Source organism: Pseudophryne corroboree, chromosome 2 (genome assembly GCF_028390025.1).
Source record: "Pseudophryne corroboree isolate aPseCor3 chromosome 2, aPseCor3.hap2, whole genome shotgun sequence".
Lineage (NCBI taxonomy): Eukaryota > Metazoa > Chordata > Amphibia > Anura > Myobatrachidae > Pseudophryne > Pseudophryne corroboree.
Window position 1 is genome coordinate 271927000 of NC_086445.1, and position 19081 is coordinate 271946080.

The 19081-nt window shown below is 41.9% G+C and overlaps 1 protein-coding gene across 1 annotated transcript in view; it reads left to right on the plus strand.

Annotated features, from left to right (window-relative positions):
• The window catches only part of LCP1 (lymphocyte cytosolic protein 1), a 168170-nt gene that overhangs the window by 83927 nt on the left and 65162 nt on the right, over nt 1-19081 (plus strand). The window contains exons 2-3 of the mRNA XM_063952813.1: nt 6382-6463; nt 8905-9068. Of these exons, the coding sequence (XP_063808883.1) occupies nt 6400-6463; nt 8905-9068 (228 nt within the window). The 5' untranslated portion in view covers nt 6382-6399. The remainder of the gene's footprint in view (nt 1-6381; nt 6464-8904; nt 9069-19081) is intronic.

Sequence of the window (19081 nt, forward strand, 5' to 3'; positions counted from 1 at the left end):
CGGAAACTGTCCGTTTTATGGGTGTGTGTGAAAAAACGCTGCCGTTTCTGGGAAAAACGCGGGAGTGTCTGAAGAAACGGGGGAGTGACTGGGCGAACGCTGGTAGTGTTTGTGACGTCAAACCAGGAACGAAACTGACTGAACTGATCGCAGTTGCCGAGTAAGTCTGGAGCTACTCAGAAACTGCTAAGAAGTGTGTATTCGCAATTCTGCTAATCTTTCGTTCACAATTTTACTATGCTAAGATTCACTCCCAGTAGGCGGCGGCTTAGCGTGTGCAAAGCTGCCAAAAGCAGCTTGCAAGCGAACAACTCGGAATGACCACCATGGTTTTGCCCAACTGCTAAATAACTTCCTGCTGCAATCAACTTGGAATTACCCCCCATGTGCACTGCAGGGGAGGCAGATATAACATGTGCAGAGAGAGTTAGATTTGGGTGGGTTATATTATTTCTGTGCAGGGTAAATACTGGCTGCTTTATTTTTATACTGCAATTTAGATTTCAGTTTGAACACACCCCACCCAAATCTAATCTCTCTGCACATGTTATATCTGTCCCCCCTGCAGTGCACATGGTTTTGCCCAACTGCTAACAAATTTGATGCTGCGATCAACTCAGAATTAGGCCCATGGTTCCATATGCAAAGTTACTTGCTCTTTTGTTTTATCCCAACTTAGATTTTAGGGCCTTATTCAGGTTTGTAAGCAAACCAAAAAAGCACACGAATGGGCAAAACCATCCTATATGCTGTGCAGGGGGGCATATGTAACATGTGCAGAGAGAGTTAGATTTGGGTAGGGGTGTGCTTAAACTGAAATATAAATTGCAGTGTAAAAATAAAGCAGCCAGTATTTACCCTGCACAGAAACAAAATAACCCACCCAAATCTAACTCTCTCTGCACATGTTACATCTGATCCACCTGTAGTGCACATGGTTTTGCCCATTAGTGTGCTTTTTTGGTTTGCTAACAAACCTGAATATCCCCCTCAATCCCAAGATGTTTTTGAGCTTCCATGGGGATATAACCGCTATATTACAACTGAGCCATTAACCAGAAATTGGTTATTTGGAGTGCCTGTAATAGCTGTAATTTCTACCTCCCTTATCAGTTCATAGAGATATACACATCTAACATCTGTCCAACATTTCACCCTAAAAGGAGCCATTCTAGCAGAATGAAAGGGTAATGCTTTATACCAAAAAAAGAGTTCTGTGGTTAAACATTACTTAAAAAAAAAAATAATAAAGTTTAATTTAACATCACTTAGACAGGTCTATAATTTTCCACCTGGATGTGATTTGGCTTAGGTATAGTCAGCATGGAAACATACAGAACAACAGCTTATATGGGATATATAATTATTTCATTAAAGAACTCTTCCAGATGTGGAAAAAGTATCAATTCAAACTTTTTATGAGTGATTAAAGATGAGCAAAATGCCATGTAAATTGAAATTTACTGTCAAAAAGACCAATTTGCAGAGGTGAGAAGTTTCAGCGATACAACCCTTAAGTTGTGCTATGCTTTGTCATCTTGTAGGGTGCAATCTGCACTTTATCTCTACATTCAGTCATTGTGTTGTCAGCCGATGGTGTGGTGTTGTTGTAGGACAGCGAGCATTTCCCATCTTTTTGGTACTTGTGTGATTTTTCCCATGTAGGTCTTAAGGGCCATACACACTGAACGATTTTCACACGGCCCAGCGATGTTCACGGGGGGTGAACCACTTTCCACAGTAGGAGACCGTGGAAAGTGGTTCCCTCGTCTGGTAAAACAGCCCAACGGACATCGGCGGACAGCGATGATGCAAGAGCGCGTATCAGCGCCAACCGCTCATCGCCCGGCCATACGCACTGGCTGAGTTTCAGCTCAAAGTAGCTCAAAATGCCAAAAGTGAGCTACGTTGAGCTCAAAATCGGCTAGTGAGTAAGGGCCTTTAAGTGTTGTCAAAGTTTTTATTACTACTTTTATCTTCAAGATGGATATCCAAATCTTTTAAGATATTTGGTACCATACGTTGTTGAAGGTACTTATCCCCCTACCTGCACTGACCGTACGATGGGGCAGCATACAAATCTTCATAATAATCTCAAAATGTATGTTTTATTTGTGCAAAACAAGCTATAATGGACCCATTAACACTAAATAAGTTTTAAACCTCCTGTACCCTTCATATTGGGTTCATGTTTCTTGTACAAATATTAATAAATAAAATGGCTTTGACCACATTAAAGCTTCATCTGCTTTCTCTCTTCAAGAAGAGCATCCAAACCGCCTTGTACTGTACCAAATATAGTATCTGAGAAAAAAGTGCAGACAGCTGTGCGCTTTCAGGTTTCTTTTAACAAATATTTGCTGGGATATAAATTGTTCAATTCCCTTTTTTTTTTTTTTGGGGGGGGGGGGGGGGGATTGGGCAAAAGTCTAATAACCAACTTCACCCCTAAATACAGTCAAGGCTACTGTGTCTAGCCCAATATTATTCACGCAGTTGTCTTCCAGAGAGTCAACTACAGTATATCTGACTCAAACTGAAACAGACAATGAGGACTTATTTCACAACTTAGGGCCCCATTCAGTAGTGATCGCTTATGCAGTTTCCCGATTATCGGGAAACTGCACAGGTGTAGGATCCGTTCTGCGCATGTGCAAAACGGTTCCTGCTTGATCGCAGGCAGCACTTTGTAAGCCTCTGCCTGATTGACAGGTTGAGGCGGTTGGGGGTGGGGGTGGCAAGCCTTTGCCGGAAATGGGGGCGTGTTGCCTCCATTTTCAGGGAGTGGCGAGGTCAAAGTCTGCATCTAAAGACACACATTTCTTGGCCTCACCAGGCCCCCTGTGATGGCCACCCTGTGTAAGCTGAGGCTTACTCAGCTGGCCGTTTGCGAGGCACATCGGTCACGATGTTGATTCCAGACTGCGACGCTGGGATCACAAATACAGCAAGAAGGTGTTTAACACCTCTTACTGCATTTGCAGTTTAGTGATCGCATTTGCAAAGCTTCCTGCAGGCAAATACGATCACTGCTGAATGAGGGCCTTAACTGGCTAACATTTTTTCCAAAAAACACTCCGAAATTTTTTTTTTTTAAATGATTGAATTAGGTTTTAATAACATTTACTTAAAATATATCTAACAACATTTTATTTGAAAAACAAAATAAATAATTTTTAACATTGTGGTCTGCTATATCGGTCCACCAGTGATCGGAACATTGCGACTATCACGCCTTTACATTTTGATGGTTGCTGTTCCTCTCTGCAGCCGCTGGGTGTACACAGTAAGGCAAGAGATTGTTTTTTACAATTCCCCAGCGGCTACTAATCTCTGCAGCCTCGGGGTAGGGGGGTGCTGCTGGGCTACCTGATCAGTAGTGATTAGCTAAGGGATCACAGGGTGCTAAGTGCTAGGGTGTTCGGCACCCCCTTGCAAACTATAAATATGCACCCTCCCACACATAATAAAGGGATGTGGTCTCACAAGAAAGGGGCGTATAGTACACCCAAATCAAATTACACCACACAGTATCACAATCTTATACGCATTACACCGCACTTAGTGCCCCAGATACATATTGCACTACATAGTAGTGTACCTTATTCACTTTACAACACACAGTAGTGTTCCTAATTCATGTTAAATCACACAGTAGTGCCCCTTAGTCAAGTTAAGCTACACAGTAGCACCTCTTATACACGGTACGCTACACAGTAGTGCTTCTTATACACAATACCCACAGTAGTGTCACTTATACACATAATGTCCACAGTAGTAGTGCCGCTTATACATAATGCCCACAGTAGTAATGCACACATAATGCCCACAGTAGTAGTGCCCCTTGCACATAATGCCCACAGTAGTAGTGCCACACATACAGCCTGCAGTAGTAGTGCTCCTTACACATAATGCCAACAGTAGTAGTGCCACACATAATGCACACAGTAATAGTGCTACACATAATGCCCACAGTAGTAGTGCCACACATAATGCTCACAGTAGTAGTGCCACACATAATGCCCATATTAGTAGTGGCCCTTACACTTAATGCCCACAGTAGTAGCGCCACACATAATGCCCACAGTAGAAGTGCCCCTTACTCATATGTCCACAGTAGGGGAGAAAGGGGGGAGTGTGCAGTAATTACACAGAGATCAGCTTGAAGTTGCCGGCACCGCTGTCTGTCATAGAGTTTGACAAGTGCAGCGGGGAGGAGAAAGGAGGAGGGAGCAGGGATGACACTTCCCGCTACAAGTGCCGCTGCCTGTCATACAGTGTGACAAACACAGCAGCAGCTGGCAGCAGCAGCAGGGTAGTGGGGAGAGCACCTCACCAGCCCAGTGCCTCCCTACTCTGCATACATTTGCTGAGCGGGTTGAGACGACTTTGGATTAGCCGTATGGCAGACACAGGAGGAGAAAACCAGGCAGTAGATGTTTCTCACTGGCTTCATCATATGCGACCATGTCAGGTAAAGCCAAGCCTGGCTTGGGCACATCTGTGTGATGTGACCAAGGCCAGACAAGTGGTTTAATACCATGGGTGTCTTTGACATGGGGTGAATATCTGTGTGTGTCAGTATTGTAGAGGCACCATTTTACACTTTCTTTGCATAAACAAAAAAATATAGACTAGAAAAAGACAAGTAGTATATTAATGTGTATTTATTTAACACACTGCACATGTTTCTACTCAAATTTACCAGAAGAACTGGGAGCTCTCTAGTTCACACTCTCTAGAACAATATACATCAATAAATGTTTTATGTGTAATGTGTATAACAGCCCTGCCATTCCATGTCCCATTCACATGAATGTTGACACTGACATACAAATGGTTTTAGGCTTTTCTAGTGAGCATGTGGAGAATCAAGCAGTCTTACATTTCATATTGTCGGAAATTATATGTGTGAAGGTGTTGATACAGCAGAGCTATATAAGCACACACCAGCAGATTCCTCAAACTATGAACAGCCTAGTTACTTAACCAGTGGTGTTGGTTAATTGATAGACAGCAGGTACAGCCATCTCCACTGTTACAAAAGGTTCTCCTGGAGTGGAGCTTCAGTGGAGCAGGTGTGATACAGCTCACCAGCCAGTGAGTGTATGTAGACACTGCGTAGTGGTGCAGGTCCAGGATCACTGGATTTATTGTGGGTTGCAGGTAATTGCAAGTCTCTCTAGAGCTAAAGGGAAGATGTGTTGTCCTCTGTGATGCTCTAACACAGTAAAGAAACAAGATGGCCCCTGCACTTGCTCAGTAGAGATCTCAGCAGCCACCCTGGGATATGGCATGAAGTCTCCCTGGAAAACAGGAATATTGTAGTCTACACAGTAGCTCACTCCTCTTTCAACACACATAACACTCAGTATACCGTACCAGTGCTTTTGAGTCTCTGAACCTATTTTAGTCCCAGATCCCTATTTTAATCCAGATGCTAACATTTCTACTTTTTGATACCTTTTGGAATTACCTATTAAAGTGTCAATAAAAAAATGTTTGTTATCAGTAAATTTCTATAAAATTGCTACAAAAGTGTATCTTTAAGAATGACAGCCATGGAGGCAGGGAACAAAGTCAGACTGAATAGAAAGATGTTCTCTTCCATTGTAGTTGTGGAGTGAATGAAATTTGGATATAAAACTCCTCCTGCCTTTACCAAAAATTCAACTTAACAAAATGTTGTTTGATGTATGAATGACAGACGTATCAAATGGGTGTGGTATAATAGATCTACAGTAAATAGATAGACAATCAGTCAGTCAGTCAACAGGTCGATTCTGTATGGTGGACATGCATTAGGTCGACAGGGTCAAAAGGTCAACACAGAAAAGGTAGACAGCAGAAAAGGTTGTCAGAGTCAAAAAGTTGACATGGAAGTGGTCGACACAAAAAAGTTTGACACAAGTTTAAGTTTTTTGTATGTAATTTTCTGTTTCATCATATGTGACCACAATTAGTGCAAAAGTATACCCTAGCAGATTTGCTTCGCTTGCCACGCTTTGGGCAACATGCCTGGCTCAGCTGCTGCTGTGCTTGGCACAAGTTACTATTTCCAATCATAGTCCACATGGATAGTAAAACAAGCAAATGTTGAAAAATACGTGTAAACCCCCCAAAAAAACTTGTGTTGACAATATGCGTGTCGAGTCGACCAGTGTCATGTCGATCTTTTGTAACTGTCCACCTTGTACCTGTTAACTTTTTGACCCTGTTGACCTAATGCATGATGACCACATTATGTTGACTTAGTGACTGTCTATCTAGACACTATCATCTAGACATCTATCATCCGGATACCACATCCAGGACTAGCTTATTGCAGTAGCTGTCATTACACAGGTGCATGAGAAAATAATCATAATGTATCATTTCTAGGGAGGAAGTGATAGCAATATGGAATCTCGACCGATTACAGAGGAGGAGATGGATGAGCTAAGAGAAGCCTTTAGCAAAATTGGTAAGATATGTCTTCATTCGTGTGTGCATATAGAAATCTAAAGTAGTGGGGAAAATCATAAAGATCTGACTGGCATGAGTCTGGCACATAATTACTAAGCAATACATTTTCTTCACTCATGATTTTAGTCATATATCACACAGGACAGAAATTCTGTACATGAGAACATTGGGCTTTCTTTTTCAAATAATGGCTACATCTACTAAAGTGATTTTTGCTATAATTAATAAAACGTGATGATAATAATAAACCCAAACTATAGGAACTGTGACTATTCCCATTCATATGCCCCATGTGATAGAAATGTAGGTTGTCCCAAGTCTGTTACCCCATGGTTCTTGAGATACTCAACCAATGGGATGAATAGCTCACACTCCTGCTACTCATGGGAGAGAGACTATCAAACTACTAGCAACCAATAACATTACTAAGGCCCTAGCTAACTAATAGTAGCAAATTTCCCATTAGGCACATGAGGCACGTGTCTAGGGGCGGCACCTGTTTGGGGGCGGCACTTGATGCTTCTGTTGGTACTGTCAGCCCAAAAAGTACGAGTAACTGCACAATGTTTCCACTGTACTGTACCATATGTCATCTTGAGTGGAGTGTAAATGGGTTGGACATGCACATACTGCCCCTGTAAGCTGTCCTATGTAGTAAATATAAATATGTTTATATAATAAAAAAATAAAAATAAAGTCATAGTTAGTGGCTTTTTAAATTATTCTAATAAATTGGTTATCATCAAATGAGGTCTTATAACCAATCAATAAAAATAATAAAACTGCAGTTACTGTTGTGCCCCACCCATAAATCCACCCCTGTGCGCGCCCTGACTTATAGTTGCAAGCCCTGACTTATATTCATGGCGTCTGATCTATATTCATGAGGTACTTCTTCTCAGCGTATTGGTATCCTATTTTCAAATGAATTTTAGTTCAGCAGACAAAACAGGTGTGTGTAGGTGACATGTCCACTTTAGTGAAAATTTCTACAAAGAGTTCTGTAAATTACTTCCTCCAATATACAGTATGTATGTAGGCAATAGGAGCACATTAACATTAGTCACCACAGGTTTGGAGCTGAGGCCTGTCTGCCTGCATTCTCATGGATCCCAACAACTCCACTGCCACCTGTGTAGGTGCTAGCTAGATACACTGATATGTAAAGGGAACTCATTGCATATTTATCTGTTGTATATATATATATATATATATTATTATTATTTTTTTTATTTTTATTTTAACTGGACAAAGGAAAGCACAAGATAGAATGACAATAATTGTGTATTCATTTGGGACTTAACGACTGACCTTTTATAAAGAGAAGATTATCAGTATCTGGAAACTTTATAATAGTCCTACAAACTGAAATAATGGGAAAATAATAATAAGTTTACAACTGTAACTAATATAATGAAGGAGAAAGAACAAACACAAATGGTATGTGGTCACGATGTCAACAATAGAATGTTGACATTAACTCAATGTCAACATTTCACATGTTAACACACACATAATGTTGACATGTCTAAAATGGTGACATTATGAATGCCAACAGTCTTAATGTTGACACATGAAATTAGGGTTAGGCTTAGCATTTTGCTTTAATTCATAGGGGTAAATTTACTAAAATGGGAGTTCTATTTAAGATGGGATGTTGCCCATAGCAATCAATCAGATTCCAGGTATTATGTTCTAGAATGTGCTATATAAATGAGAAGGAGGATCTGATTGGTTGCTATGGGCAACATCCCATCTTAAGTAGAACTCCCATCTTAGTAAATTTATCCCTCAATGTCTACATTTTGCCAACATTGTGAATGATGACAATCTCAAATGTTGACATTCAGACCATGTTGTCATTATGGTGTCAACATGTTATACCAGGATGCGGTCAGGATCTCAGTGGTGGGATCCCAGCAGTCAGTATACCGACGCCGGAATCCTTTCACAGCTTGAAATGCCGGTGCCAGTATCCTGACACTGATTAAAATGCCGGCGCCGGGATCCCGACTGCCGGAATCCTGATTGAGGACTGCTGGGACACCGGGGCACTGCTAACTGCTGGAGGAGGGGAGTTAGGGTTAGACTGTGAGTGGGAATGGTTAGGGTTAGGCTGCAAGGATGAGGGGGTTAGGCACCACCGGGGAGGGTTAGGGTTAGGCTGAGGGGAGGGGGGGTTAGGGTCAGGCAGTGGGGCAGGCGGGTTAGGCTTAGGGGGTTAAGCGATCATTGTTACCTTTTTAATGGTAGCTGTCAGGATCTTAAGTGCCAGAATGCCACTGTCAGTATTATGACAGCCGACATCCCGAGCACCGGGATCCTGTATCCAATATGTTATACCACACCCAACAAAAGCCTACTGTTAACTCCTTATTTGTTATATATTTCCTTCAGCAATGATTATAATATGGTAACAAATCCTTTCTCTGTGTTCAGATACTGATGGAAATGGTTTCATAAGCCCTAATGAATTGAATGACCTATTCAAGGCTGCTAATTTGCCCCTCCCTGGGTATAGACTGCGGGAAATCATCCAACGTATTCTTGAAACAGGAGATCGCAACAAAGATGGCAAAATCAGTTTTCAGGAATTTATCACAGTAAGTACAAGCAGGACCATTGAACATTTTCTTTACACCCTCCATGAAGCGTTAGACTCTGATCATATTTATCACAACAAAGGTGATCTATTGCCAGGCCCTAACTAGACTTTTTGGTACCCTGGGCCAGGGAGAGAATTGGCGCCCCCACCATTTTTCCAAAAGGGACATAAGATGCATGCCTCGTGGGGACGGGGTATGTGACAGGATTGATCCCCAGGAAGCCCGTGATATGATGCTCTTTCCGACATTTCATATATATATATATATATATATATATATATACAGCTCCAAGAATGAACGGCACTGAAGACACGTGTTCTCATTTGTATTTGGCCTGAGGAAAGGGCTGACGCCCTGAAACAGCTGTAGCCTTCAATACAATTTCTCTGCAACATACCTGTCTTCAGTGCCGTTCATTCTTGGAGCTGTATGTAGTTTTCTGATCTGGCACGGAGCACGCTGCTTCTAAGAGCCTGGGAGTGCCGACTGTTTTGCAAGGGTATATATATATATATATATATATATAAGTCCAAAATAAATCCGGCACTCAAAGAGTCAAACGTCATTCACCTGTGTGCCCTTGCTGAAATAAACACATATGTAGTAGTTCAGAATAGTCCCATTCAGAACAAGCACGGCACTCCAGGACTTGATGAAAAAATCTTTATGTCAACATAGAATCATAATATGTGTACATCACCATCTAGCACTGGCTTGCGTAACAATGCTGCATTTCGGGCCCCGCAGGGTCCCTTCCTCAGGTTGGTGCAAGTGCTATATAAAACAGGAACAAACAGACATATATCATATATATATCATATATATATCACAACAGTCGCCCCCTTGTGGCCGTGAGAATTGATGATGATGGCCACACATACATTAACATAATAATTGCTTATATCTTGCATCTACCAGTTTTTCTAGCTTACTGCGTTCCTGCCTTATAAGGCGCTTAAGCCACAATATCAGTGAAATTAAAATGATTAGCAAGATTGTTTGACCGATCAGCAAGCCCTTTAAACCAATCTCCAGCCAGGTGTTTGTCATGGTTATTTCAAAATCTCCATCATGCAGTAATTTATTTAGTGTGGCATCTGCCTTCTCAACCATGTTTTTAATTTGAACTATGTGTGTGTCTTTCCTATCCAGGAGTTTCTGTAAATCTAAGGTTAAACTATCTATGTGTATGTTGAACACAGGTATATATTCTCCAGGGTTAGAGATTTCTGGTTCACTATCTATATTTATGTCCTCTTCATAAACGGGGATTGGGGTGATAACCGTCTGACCAATGGTGGTATACTCATGTGGGCTAAAGCAGAAATTTGGGTTTGGCACTGGACATGACTTTTCCCCATACAGGAACTCTTTGTGATTTGTGACTATGCAGTACTGTCCATTCATGTTGTATGTAACCTTCACCGCTGGAGTTCTCCATTTTGTTAGCTGCACTGGACAAGCAATGTCTCTGGCTGTATAGCTGGTTGATGTATTTGGCTTTGCACTGTGTTCAGGTCCTCCCATATCCATATTTTTGCTGGGAATGGTGGCAAGTTCATTTATATTTGTGATTAAGGTACTTGGTTTACTTGATTCTAGGCCGCAGATTGGCGTCTCAATTTCGAAAACGTTGCAGCGACACAAGTATTGGTTTCCCTTGACTGCACAGCAAGCAGTATGTGGAACTTTCCAGGTGTCGTCGACTCGGACCAGTAGTTCTGGTAGGTCCAGCCGTTCTTTGTAAATGTCCTTTTCCAAATATCCAATGGAGTGGACTGTAGACAGTTTGTCAAATAAAGACTTGCTTGGGTCGAACACAGGTAGAGAAATGGTAAAGGAGACATATAGGATATCGCTGACTGCACAAGGTTGCTGCTTGTTGTAACAATGGGGTGAACCTCTATTTGGGTGGGGGGTCACAGTGCCTAAATTCCTAATTGTGGAGATGGGCAGAGGTCTGCAACCATCTCTTGGGGTATTTTCCCCATGCCCAATGTCAGATTGTGAGCAATACCAATTGGTCAGGTCATTATCTCTTAAAATGTCAGGTATTCTACCAGATTGTAGGTCTCTAATTACATGTGTGATTGCGTTGAGGACATAATTACCATATGCAGTGCATATTATTTCTTTCCCCACCTGATTTTGTCTGGCTTCTCTATTGTTCAGTTCAATGATTTCGTTTATCTTGGCTTGGGTCTCTGAAAACAATCTTGCTATATCATGCATGTTATAAACAGTAAATTTTTCTTCACTGGCCAGACCCTCAATGCCCTGCAGGACAGGCTTCAAAACATATTGCCCCTCTTTCTGCTCAAAATTGCCTATGTGTCTGCGGATGACTTCCAAATCCGCCCTATTCCAAATTGACATCCCGGAACCAAACAGTCCAGGGATGGATCCAATGATCCCATCTAAGCTTTGTAATTTCCTGGATCTGAAAATACCTTTTTGGTTAGGGGTTGCCTGTCCTGTGTATGGGTCTTGAGTTCTGCTCTGGTGAGAAGCAACAATATCTACTAGTAAAGAAGCATAGAATAAAGAAACATTACTATTTACACAATAACCAAATTCTGCCATATTCCATTTTGATAGATTTAGGACTACTGGTACATGTATATATTGTACATTGTTTATCAAGGAACCAGGAATGGAGGTGGCAGTAAGGCCACTTGTGGGTCCTTCACTTGTTGGTGGGCACTCAGCTGTTTTAGTAGATGGCAGTTGTCAAAGTCAGAAAAATATTACATAGAGAGACCATATAAACTGCACACATATAAGCCGCTATACTTGCAAATATGCGCAGCGAGCACAGCAAACACCAGACGTCATGGAGATTTAGAATTGGCTGATGAATTAATGTCATGGATGTGTATCATTTGAACCGAACCAGATAAACACATCATGTTTGGTATTGAAGCAAGCAGAATAAGGTGTGGTTTAGTTTGAGACCTATTGTGTTGTCGTGGGACATTGCAGCGGATAGATATGATTATATGTATAAAAGTTAAGATCAGCTTTGTTGGGAACAATGGATGATCAACTAAGTTTTCAGGTCTGAACCTGATTAGCATATACAAAGAGAACAGTGATTCAATACAAAAGCTAGAGAGACCCCTCCCCCAGATACTGGTCAAACAGGAAGGTAGTGGTCAGGTGTGGCCTCAGAGAACAGATGTAATGTAGCTACACTCACACACAGACACACACAGCTACCTGGCACCCAGCAGCATGGAGGCTACATCCCCAGGACTGACCAGGCACCAAAGGCTAAGTATTGAATCCACATGGCTAGATAAGGGAATATAGACAGATTGCTTTCTGGTTTAAATAGGATGTTGTAGCTTGGTTGTGTGATTGTTGGGTGTTAGTGTTGGTGCCCTGTGGAATCTGTGATGGTAGCTGGGATCTTGTTAATCATAAATACCACCATGCAGTAGTTTTGAATATGTGCTGGTAGCAATGGCAGGCTGATACTTGTGAGTACATTGTGATCTGGTCTTGTGATGAATATGCTCTGGTTAGTGAGATACTGAAGTTGTTTGGGATGTGAAATTATGAGATGGTTCTAGGAAGTTGGATTACATTGTGAAAGGTGTTTTAGATGGTTTGGAATTGTAAAATCAGAACATATGCATTGTTTTGAGGCTTGGACATTTTGGAGTAAAATGGAGTCTTGTGTTTTCTGCTATGTGATTGTGGTGCCATGTGTTTGGACCTGCAAATCTAAAATGGCTGCTGCTGGATGTCTTCCCCTCCCCCTTTCAGGCATGTGGTGTGGTCTTTGGAATCAAGTGGAGGTTTCTCAAAATGGAGTCTAGCTTCCATCCCATGCTGTATTCAGCATTGACTAACTGCGCAGCGATTGTCTCTCACATATGTAGTTTTATCTGCAACCATGTTGTCTCTTATTTAACGTAATCATTGTTTTTCTGTGAGCCAATTTCTCTCATCTCTCTCTCTCTCTCTCTCTCTCTCTCTCCCTTCTCCTTTCTCTCATATCTCCCCTAGACTAATATAGTATTGTTTTGTATTAGATAGTATTGTATTTTGGTTAGGAAGTCTCTGTTATATTGTAGTGTATCATATGTACTGTTATCCTTTTTTTTTACAAGTATATTAGATATAATACAGTTAATAGGCTTTGGAACCCTAAACCAGTATCTGTGTATTTTCTATAGTGTTAAGTGTTCACTTGAGCGTCGGTGACGCACAAGCAGCTTTGTAGTTAGTCAGGTTACACAAGGTTGCACTTACACCCTGTACTCACATTAAGGTATGCAGTGTATTTCATTGATATAAGGTTTTACATAAAGGTATAGTGTTGTGAGCGTCTGCATCGCTGGTGACCTCCTCGTGGTCTCGAGCGTAAGCTACGCCATAGCGAATCATTTCCCTAGACATAACCAATAACGTGTCCTGTGATCACTGGGCCGCGAGCGAACGTGACGCTTGAGCGTCTCGCCTACGGCTGAGCGATCGTTACGCAAATAGCGTACCATTACGGTACTTCTTAAGTAAACAGCGTACAGTGTTCTTAGACTTCTTAAGGTGTTTTATACGACAAAGGAATTCAGCATTGTCAATTGGGGGCGTGTCCTATCCTTCTCATATCTGCACTGGGTAGATCAGCAGACATTATCCCTCCAGCAAAGGGTGGGAGGTTGTCTCGCAGTTGCTGACGGGATAAGCGTCTGCTTTCGCTTAGATTAAGAGTGCTGAAGGAATCCGGGACCGGAAGTAAGAACAAAACGCTTGTGTCTTTTTTTAAAACTGTTTATTTTTCTTTTGTCTTGCGTACGCACGCATATATCTGCATTTCTGTTTCATTTTCGTATATCACTATTCCTGTCTGCCAAATTTTATAGTTGATAGAAAGGGCTAAAAGGAGATTTGCTGTTATTTAATAAGTAGAGGTAATAGTTAAAGTATAGAACAACACACGGCTTGTCCGAGAGACGAGGCAGCCAGTGTGCAGTGTGGATTGCGGTAGATGATCAGGGATCATCTACATTGATAAAATATATATTGTGTTACGGTGGATCCTTTGCATTGCGTACACGTGTCACTAACAAAGACTAGCGTACGCAATCCGAAAGGCAGACGCACGCAGCGTACATTACGCAACGTAGCGTCTGGTTACGCCCACGTAGCTCAAGTTGTGATAAAGTTGAATTAGCGCAAAAGCGATAAGTAGCGCAAAAGTGAAGTAACGCAAGGCGATAAATAACACAAATTGATTTCAGCTTTCCAAAACTTAGTTTAAATACCTTGTTTTACTGTAGTACCTCTGGGGAGAGCTATCAGACTACGGGAAATGATTTTTCTGATCAGAAAACTATAAGAATGATAGTGGGTTGAAAACGGTATGAGTGTATTGAATCCCGCTTTGTGGACTTTGTGATCTATGTGATAATCCCGCTTTGTGGACTTTGTGATCTATGTGATAATTTGTGATCTATGTGGAATGTGATAAGCACGATCTGAGTGAAAACGTGCAACAGAGTGTGATAAAGTTTTCGTTGTATTACGCTCTGGCTGTTTTGGAGCACAGTAGGGAGACTCCAATGATCCTACCATTTATGGGCAACAAGTGTCTATAAGTGGTACGATTGGACCGCACGGTTGTATGTGTGACCAATAACGCAACGGGATATGAGGTCGTATATCCATGCGTAAATCTTGCCCTCATACGTGTTGTAGGGAGCACATGCAAGCGTGATTTGTGTAAAGAAAAAGGAAGGGAATTTTCTCAGGAAAATCTCTAGAGATAGGGCCTGCAACGGCTACACGTATCTGCTAGAAGGCGGAACGGAGATACCCGGAGCAGAAGAAGTTCAGTGGAAGAGCTTTAAGGATTTCCAACGAAGTTCTGTGTTTGGTGCATTTTAGGAAGTTTTTTTCTGTGTTAAAAAGGTCCACAATGGCAGCCAAGTGCACAATACAGAGACGGTCGGAGGTCAGGATTCAGACTCCAGAGGCTTGCAGACCCCGAGGGTCTGCTCGGTTAGTAATGTGGGGGAAATATGGTCCCCACTCTGAGACCTTTTGTGATGAATGGACACGAATGACTGCGGGGGATAAGGCACCATTTCCCGGGATAGGTAGTTTTGACTCAGAGGTGTTGCATAATTTAAGGCGAAGGATATGTCTCATCAAATCAGCAAAGAGACGAATCAAGCATTATGATTGTTTACAAATATGGCAACAGGAGAGTGAAATGCAAAGAAATATAACTTACTTACCTAACTTTCATCTTGAGAGAGGAGAAGTGGCAATGGAGGGGATTGTGGTTGCGGAGAGAAGCACAAGGGTGAACAATAAAAATGCTCTTAGCAACAGTAGTACAGATAATAAGAATAAGTGTAATAAATGTAACAAAGATAATTGTAATACTGTTGAATGTACAACTATTAACCCATGCAAGTCGCACCCCATGTTAAACTTTCCTCAGGAACACCAACCAGAAAGTGAACCAAGAACGATGTCGGCACCTCTTTCAGAAGTCATCACACAAGACGTCCAGGTGGACACGACCCAGTCGGTAAAAACTGTAATCAAACCCCCTAATGGAGGGTCAGGTGAGGTCGTGTTCACAGGTATGTATGGTAATATACATCACACACAAACAAATGTACACCACAGAGAGGTAGCTGTGTCCGTATTAGCGAGCAACTTGAAAGACACACTAAAAATTAGGGTACAAACTTCAATACCTCATTGGAGAGGTATCTCGGTGGCGGCATTAAGAGAGTCCGCTATCGAGCATGACCGAAATATCCAAAGAACCAGGGAAGCGCAGGGAGAGCGGTTGATGACACTGAACATCCAAGCACTAGAGGATGCATCAAGTCGACCGGAACCCCAGGCCCCTAGCACATGGAGAAGGCCAAGGATTTGTTACCATTGTAGAAGAGAAGGGCATTATGCCAACAACTGTAATAACCCACATAAAGTTAGACCCCCTAGACATGAAAATGAGCATGAATATGACACACCATTATAATCAGGGATCATATAGGAAGAATTTTGGGCCACACCCATAAAATATAGTCAAGAAAGGTGATCATTAGGACTGATGGTAAGCCTGAGGTAACGATTAATAAAGTGGGAGGTCATTCACTAAAGACACAGGGATGACCAGGTGAAACGTTGTAAATGTATTTGTGAAAAATGTTTTTTTCTCTCTCTCTCTCTCTATCCCCATCTATGACGAGTATTGGTAAGAATTCACACATTGCATATCAACTTGGTCCTTGCAGAAGTCTACCAAACCCCAGCATAACCTCCGCCACAATGTATTTCTGGCCAGATACAGACAATGGAGTAATGCAGGAGCTGGTGGGGAGGGACTGCTCAAGGAGACCATTAGACACATAGATATGACAGCCTAATAAGTCTGACAATGTTTTTCTAATGCTAACAATGTTTTCTTAATGTTGACAATGTTTAAAAATGCTTTGTTTCTCTTTTCTTATTGGTGGTTATTGTCGAGTTATGTAATGTATATATGCACATGAATTGTTCTCTATCTCTTTTGTTTTTTTTTGTTGTCTCTCTCTTCCCACTCATGTTTCCATGGTTTAAAGATGGTATGTCACCCCTCAGTTGGACCTATGGTAATGCCAGATTTTTGCTCCTTAACAGAAAGATCGCTGGATGGGAAGGAATATTGCATCACCAGAATGTTCGTTTGGAAGACTGAGAGACAGCACCTTTTGAGAGGACAGCAGAACAAGAAGAACAACAAGACGAGAGAACTTATTATCGTAACAAGTTCTCTCCCCCTCAGACGGTTTTCTTATACCCCCTTTACAAACTTCTTCTTTTCTCCTCCTGTAAGATGGACTTGCCCCAAGAGACTGTGATATGGATTTTTCCGTTAACCATGATGTTGACCAGAGCAGTCTGTTTCGGTGAGAGTACCAGTGAGGTCGAGAAAGGATCCAGAAAGGTCCTGATGACTGAGACGGAGGTGTAAATTTCCAATAGCAACCCAATCACCAAGCAAAGGCGAGTACCGGGCACGATCTAACAACCATGTTATCTGTAAACATTTTCTTTGAAGGATTGTTAGTTCAAAAAGAAAAACTGTATCTGTAGGCTCTGTGACAACGGTTGAAGATGGATGCATAAAGAAATGCCAATCCAGTCTTAATATCCATATGGACCGGCATCCATTGAGTGACTATCACTCTCTAGTGGGTAACGTGTTGAACCAAACAGATTGTTGGGTATGCTCTCAAGTACCTCAGGGTCACAGCAAATCAGGGCTAGTACCATTTCCTTTAACGGTAGGGGAGGTACTTGAGCTAAAGGGTGGGAGACCGGTGGACAGGAGGTTTAATATCTCCAGCCCTCCTAGTTTGAAGCTCCACCAATACCATGTGGATAGGTCCCTCTTATGTTTTAACATCTCCAATCCTAGAAAACCGGGAAATTGGGAAGTGTCATGGAGCAACCAAACCATGACCTTTTCACATAGAGCAGATAGAATGCCTACAGATACAGAGCTCGTACGCCACATAGCCAGTAGAGGAAAATCTTTCCGGTATCGATATACCTTAGGAAATAGGATTACTAAAGGTTGGAGAGGTATCACCAGGATACTGTGCACATATCGTACAAACCGATACGTGCATTAAGCAGATGGAAGAATTAGGGTCAGGAGATTTCACCTGGAAGGTTTGTAATATGGTCATGTCCTTCTCCGTCCCTTATGTTCTCCCCGATGATGCATATTTCATATGCGGGAGAAAGGCGTACAAGTGGCTTGCCCCAAACTCTGAAGGATTGTGTTATATTGGAAAAGTATTGCCTGAAGTAATGACTGTTACACATGACAAAATGAAGGATATACACCGTGGTGCCCAAGCTCCTTATACTCACACTCACTACGAACACCGAGTTAAAAGACAACTGTCAGAAAGGTTAGAGCATCCGGCCTCTGATCTTATCCATGAATCCACCGGGATTCAGGTTCTGGTAGCGTTAGATTTCACTCGTACCGCTCGAGGAGTGATGAATTATAGATACATTTCCGCACTCGCCAATTTGTTAGATAATATCACTGAAATGTATGATGACACGTTTAGATACACTGGAAGAGAACTTCAAGCTTACAAAACAGAACTAGTTCAGCATAGGATGGTTCTTAATTACCTTACAGCAGTAACAGGCGGATATTGTGTTACTTTGGCAACACAGTACGGTATAAAGTGTTGCACGTATATCACAAATAGCACCGAGGATCCGGTAGAGGTCATAGACCAAAAGATGGACGACATTCTGCAATTAAAATGGGAATTTCGTCGAAAACACAATCTCACCCTTGTTGCTGTAGGTAATGAGCTGACTGGTTGGGTGTCATGGTTGAACCCGCGAAATTGGTTCTCCGGTTTGGGAGACTGGGCTCAAGGAGTCATAATGGATGTTGGAAAGTTTCTGCTATGTATCTTGGGTGTCGTTATATCGATTGGATTGATATTTAGATGCGGGCAGGCTTTAATGAGGTGCAAACAAAGTACAAGAGTGATGAGCTTGAGGAGTGAGGAAACTGTAATTAACCTGGATTTGATTTATGACCCAATGCTAGAAACCATGACGTAATGATGTAATGAGTATACGGTCCGTCTTTCACCCATTTCTATGTTTTCCTCCGAGGTACAAAGACCCACGTAGACGAAGGATTTGATGAGCCAAGGGGCCGACAACGGAAAGATGGAAAGAAGAAGAGCAGACGACCTGATATACAAGATTTTGATGGACAATGCCATGGGTACCCCAGTTTCCCTAGGAACTTTAAAATCACGCTAGCCCAACATTTTTTGTAAATCCATGGACGTTGTTTGCTTTACTCACGATTTATGAGCAAAAGCACAAAGAAGAAGACTCCAATCAACCGACACCAATCAAGACCTCAATCGACGAACGTACATTTCCCTGACATAGAATATCATTGCATTTTCCATAAGTGTTCTTTATCTTCATCTCTACAACCCTCAGGT